Below are 4,951 nucleotides of genomic sequence, written 5' to 3' on the forward strand. Positions count from 1 at the left end.
GCACAAAACTCATGGAAAAAAATCTGAAAATAGCAAAAATCACAAAAACATAGAATATTATAGATGTTTTAGTAAACTTTACAGTTTCTATGGTTCCTGAATGCAACAGGTGGGAATAATTGTCCAGCCTCTGTGTTGAGACGTCATTGATGATTCCACRCCCCCTGGCATCTGAGGCCCCGCCCCCATGCATGACCAGGACCAGAACTTCTGGTCCAGAAGTTTGAAACTGGAAAAAAAAATACAATGAAAAAAGTCATAGATTCTGTCAAGTAGATTTGAACTTTTTCAGTTTCAACGTTTSTTYTTTTTTTTTTTTCCAGTTTAAAAAAAGTTTTTTAACAAACTTTATGGCCCAAATATAGCTCTACAGCGGGTGAAGAGGACAGAGTGAGGTGGAGGAGGATGACTCATGGTGACCTCTGAAGAGCACCCAACAAAAGAAGAAGAAGAAGGATTTACTACACAAATGTTTCTTGTGTTTTTACAGTCACTAATAAACTAAACACTGTAATTGTATGATTTGCACTTTTAACACAGATCCCTTTTTTTGTCCTTAGTTTAGGTACAAAACCAGAGTTTACAAACAAACCAACCTGGATGAAAAGGCTCTGGCTAAATTCTGCACAAAGGTAGAGTTTTGTTGTTAAATTTAACTCTRTAATTACAAGCTGTGCAGTTCTGAGGTTGAGTTTTTGTGATGTTTTCCCATCTTTTCCACATTCAGGCCAGTCAGAAGAAGTTTCTGGAATACGTTCAGACTGGAGCCATGGAGAAAATGGCCAAAGTCCTCGATAAGGGTCTTGATCCAAACTTTCAGGACCCAGACACTGGAGGTGGATTTCTCAATTTAACCTCTCACAAAGGAGTTGCCTTTTTAATAGTCATTTTGTTTCCAGATTTTTTTAAAAAAAGAAGAAAAAAAGATGCACTTGTTAATCGATCATCCTCTCTGCCCCTTAATCACCTCCCCAATGTGTCTCAGAGACCCCGCTCTCAGTGGCCACCCAGTCCAGCCTGTCAGTGGAGGGCATCAGGCTGCTGGTTCTGGGTGGCGCTCACTTGGACTTCAGGAGCCGAGACGGCATGACGGCGCTGCACAAAGCTGTTAGAGCTCACAATCACACTGGGCTACTGGTGAGAGCCTTAAAGTCAAAACGTGCTGACCTTTAAAAACACAAAAATGGCTAAAACTCAGTCAATTTTACAGATATTGAGCTAAAATTCAGCATGGCAGTAGCTGAAAGTCATTCACAAAACGTCCTCTGAGCATATGCAGATAACAAGATGCTCAAACTCTGGCGTGTGATATTGTTAAGTGCTTCGGGAACATTTTTACTAACATTTTTGCTTTTTTTTCCAGATTGTTTTGGTTAATAGTTAGGTTTTTTTTTCAGGAATGAAACTTTTTATTAATTATTCCACCTGGTCCTCCAAAAAACCTTAGCTGAGGAGAAAAAAAAGGAACCAAAATTTTTCTGCAAAAAACGAAAAAAAAGAGGAAAGTTAAAGACATTGGTCTTTAAAAAAATTACTAACCAAAAAACAAAACTCAAAGTTGAAACAAAAGATGGACCTGGTGAGACAGCTAAACAAAACTAAGGGTGTGGCAGTGTACCAACCCTATACAGGGCCGTCGAAGCCACAACCACACCAAACTAAACTAACAAAAAAAACATCATAAAATGATAACAAAAAAATACCCTACTACTAACCAGAACAATCTGGAAAAAAGCAAAAATTTTAGTAAAAATGTGCCCGAAGCACATAACATATGCATTCCTTTAAGGTCTATTTTAATGTTATATTTTAGTACGATAACAAACAAATGTAAACATTCATAACTTTTCTTTTCTCTCTCTGTCCTGTCAGACTCTTCTGTCTCTTGGGGCGTCTCCGGACTACAAGGACCGCTGTGGCCTGACCCCGCTGTACCACACTGTGCTGACAGGGGGCGACACTTCCTGCTGTGAGACTTTGCTCTACTACAGGGCAAAGCTGGGGACAAGGGATGAGAATGGCTGGGATGAGAGTCATCAGGTAGATTCATGAAGAGCAACTCAGCCCGATCAGTCCGCTGACGCTGCCTTCGAGGTCTCCTCTCATCTTTTTGTTGTCAGACATTTTCAGGCCCGACTCCACGTTGACTTCAGCAAAGCTCCATCATTTCTCTGTCACATCTCTGTGGTATTTGTCGTGTACCGTCACCCTCAGGCTCCCTCGGCGTTTTCTCACACATTGTCCCTGTCGTCCTCACTTGTCTTCTCTCTTCTTCCTCCCCTCCCTTTCTCTGCCCAAAGCCGAGGGATGAAGAGGAGTTTGGAATGGAAGAAATACACAAGGTACCTTTCATCCCACCACTACAATGCAAATAAACCAATGGGAATGAGGTGACCGCATTGTTTTCTAAAAGCCTGTCCAAATCTGGGTCATCTGGAGATGAGTCCAGTTCAGAAAGAGCATGAGATAAATGTCTCTTTCTGTCCAATGAATCTGCGGGTGCATTGCCTACATTCTGTCACCGTGACGTTCTGGTAAATCTGTGCTGCGAGCCAGTTGTCATGACATTTTATTTTGGTCTTGCTGCTCGATGCTTTCTTTCTTTACTTTGTGTGATATTTTTGTTTCTGYGGAAAATATGAGAAAACCTCACGAGCTGCAGGAGATTCGTTTCTGTTGCTTTAAAGTTAGAGCCCTGACCGATTGTGTCTTTGTGTTGGCATCAGATCACGTATGTACAGTGCGTAACTGTGTTCTCCGTTTCGACTTGTATCCAGATGTCCTTCGAACACTAACCATTTGTGCATATCTCTTGACATTAAAAGGCTTGTCAGAAYGGCCTTGCACAACACTTGGAGCATCTGCTGTTTTATGGAGCAGACACTGCTTCTCAAAACGCCTCAGGGAACACCGCGCTTCACATTTCAGCCCTGTACAACAAGGCAAGTGTGGAGAGGATGCCCGGGATTTAAATGTTATTACCATTAAACTGCAATTTGTTTATTCTAGAGGCGGTAACCTGCCAWTGTCTCTCCACTAATTGTTCAGGAAAGCTGCGTTCGTGTTCTTCTGTACAGAGGGGCGAATAAGGAGGCAAAGAATAAACATGGTCAGACCCCTTTTCAGGTAAATGAAATATCCAAAAACTACTTCTTTAAAAAATTACCTATAAGTACAAGACAAAGTTTTAATTTTCTCTGTTTGCAGGTAGCTGTTATGTCTGGTCACTTTGAACTTGGGGAAATCATCAAAAACCACAAAGATKTGGACGTAGGTAAGCTTTCTTGTCAGAATGTTAAAGGGGGGTTCACACCTGCCTCTTTTGTTGTCACTTGAATAATTTCTGTTCCTTTCTAAACTAACTTTCGTTGATCCTCCCCCCTCCTCTTAATTTCTGTTCCACCTGACCTCTCTGTTCCTTCGATTTTAAATCATCCCCATCACGCATGGCATCAGTTCCCTTCTTGGAATCACCCAAGTTTGTCCCCAGGCGAAAAGACAGCGCCCACACGCTGCCTCTGCCCCAGCTTCATTCCCACCCCCTGCTGCGTGCCAACAGTGATAACACAATGACCCAGTCTGACCCGATGGCCCTCCCCAACAAGTCCGCCACCAATCCCAACCCCGGACAGGTAGAGATGACCCTCAGCTCACCGGCAGATCTCTGTGACGTAAGATGTATTCTCTTGATTCTGAGTGAGTTYCTCTGGTTCCTGCAGGGCCAGCGCAGGGCTTCCATAGGTGTCCGAAGCTCCAGCAGTCCCAGAACTCGCACACGGTCCCCTTCCAGAGGGAGGGGGGGCCAAAGTGATACAGAGGAGAGGCACCGACAGCCAAGAGGCAGACAGAGGTAATGTTTCTGTGTGCAGTCATGCCTTTATAAAAGGCTAACACTGCTACTAAAGAAGTTTCTTTACATGAAAGCCCGCTGTTCAAAACCAGCCAATAAAGACAAAGTGATGATTGCAATACGATTGGTTAAAAAACCTTAAGTGGGGAGTTTTTATATTCTCTTTACATGTCAACCTACATTTTCCTGTTTGTACGGAGCCYGCGAGGGGACATGGGGGGACTTTTTTTCCTTTTGAGTCCCCACGCAATACCTTTGTGTTCCCTCGCAATACTTTTACGTTCCCACGCAAAAGATTGTTTTGTGTAYGAACTGAATTAAATCAGACTTTTATTTTGAAATATCCGGTTACCAAAACAGGATGTGTCGCCACAAGTTTGTGAAATTGACATTGATGTTGCGTGGCTGTACTGTGTTAAAATATCGGCATATGACATACTTCCATGCGTGGCTGTGTGATATATTCATTCTGAAGCTGAATTAAAGCAGTAGGCTAACTCACTAATGGTGAACATGTGAGTTTTCTAATAAACCGGCAGGTACAACAGTGATAAAATACTTTTGCGAGGGAACGCAAAAGAAAAAAAATCTCCCATGTCCCCTCACGGGCTCCGTACGTTTCAGGCACAGCTGGTGATAGTTTTAAATTTTTGGGACCAGCTAAGAAACCAAATCCTCTGCCTGCTTCACCGGACAAACCATTTGAAACTTCGTTAAATTAAGTTTGAGCTTACAGAATGACAGTGTTGGTATTTTAAATGAGACATATCTTACTTTAGAATAATTCTTTTTCATAATTACATCATCCAGTTGGGCTCTAAAATGGAACTGCAATGTCTGAATTCCTCCCTATTGTAACTCCACAAGCCCCTCTTTTCTGAGCTGTGTCTAAAATCAACTTGTTTTGACACTGTTTCTTTAAAGTGTATCCCCCCCCCTCCCCCCCCGTGAAAAGATAACTCCGCCCCAAGGCGAAATCTGAAAAATGCATCAAAGTGGGTAGGGGAGGGGGTGTTAGAGAGCGGAGGTGTGGCCAGGATGAGAGAACGTGACAGCTAGCATTAGCATAATTGATGCTACATGGAGAGTGACCACAGTATC

The 4,951-nt window shown here is 42.7% G+C and overlaps 1 protein-coding gene across 2 annotated transcripts in view; it reads left to right on the forward strand.

The window, feature by feature from the left end:
* The window catches only part of LOC106517358 (SH3 and multiple ankyrin repeat domains protein 1), a gene marked incomplete in the record, with an annotated part of 58,705 nt that overhangs the window by 29,816 nt on the left and 23,938 nt on the right, over nucleotides 1–4,951 (forward strand). For both annotated transcript variants that reach the window (XM_014008143.1, XM_014008144.1), the window contains 10 exon segments: nucleotides 561–632; nucleotides 728–836; nucleotides 986–1,137; nucleotides 1,873–2,040; nucleotides 2,301–2,342; nucleotides 2,826–2,942; nucleotides 3,049–3,126; nucleotides 3,208–3,274; nucleotides 3,457–3,632; nucleotides 3,720–3,850. In XM_014008143.1, the coding sequence (XP_013863597.1) occupies nucleotides 561–632; nucleotides 728–836; nucleotides 986–1,137; nucleotides 1,873–2,040; nucleotides 2,301–2,342; nucleotides 2,826–2,942; nucleotides 3,049–3,126; nucleotides 3,208–3,274; nucleotides 3,457–3,632; nucleotides 3,720–3,850 (1,112 nt within the window).

The sequence above is a fragment of the Austrofundulus limnaeus genome, unplaced genomic scaffold (genome assembly GCF_001266775.1).
Source record: "Austrofundulus limnaeus strain Quisiro unplaced genomic scaffold, Austrofundulus_limnaeus-1.0 Scaffold48, whole genome shotgun sequence".
NCBI lineage: Eukaryota > Metazoa > Chordata > Actinopteri > Cyprinodontiformes > Rivulidae > Austrofundulus > Austrofundulus limnaeus.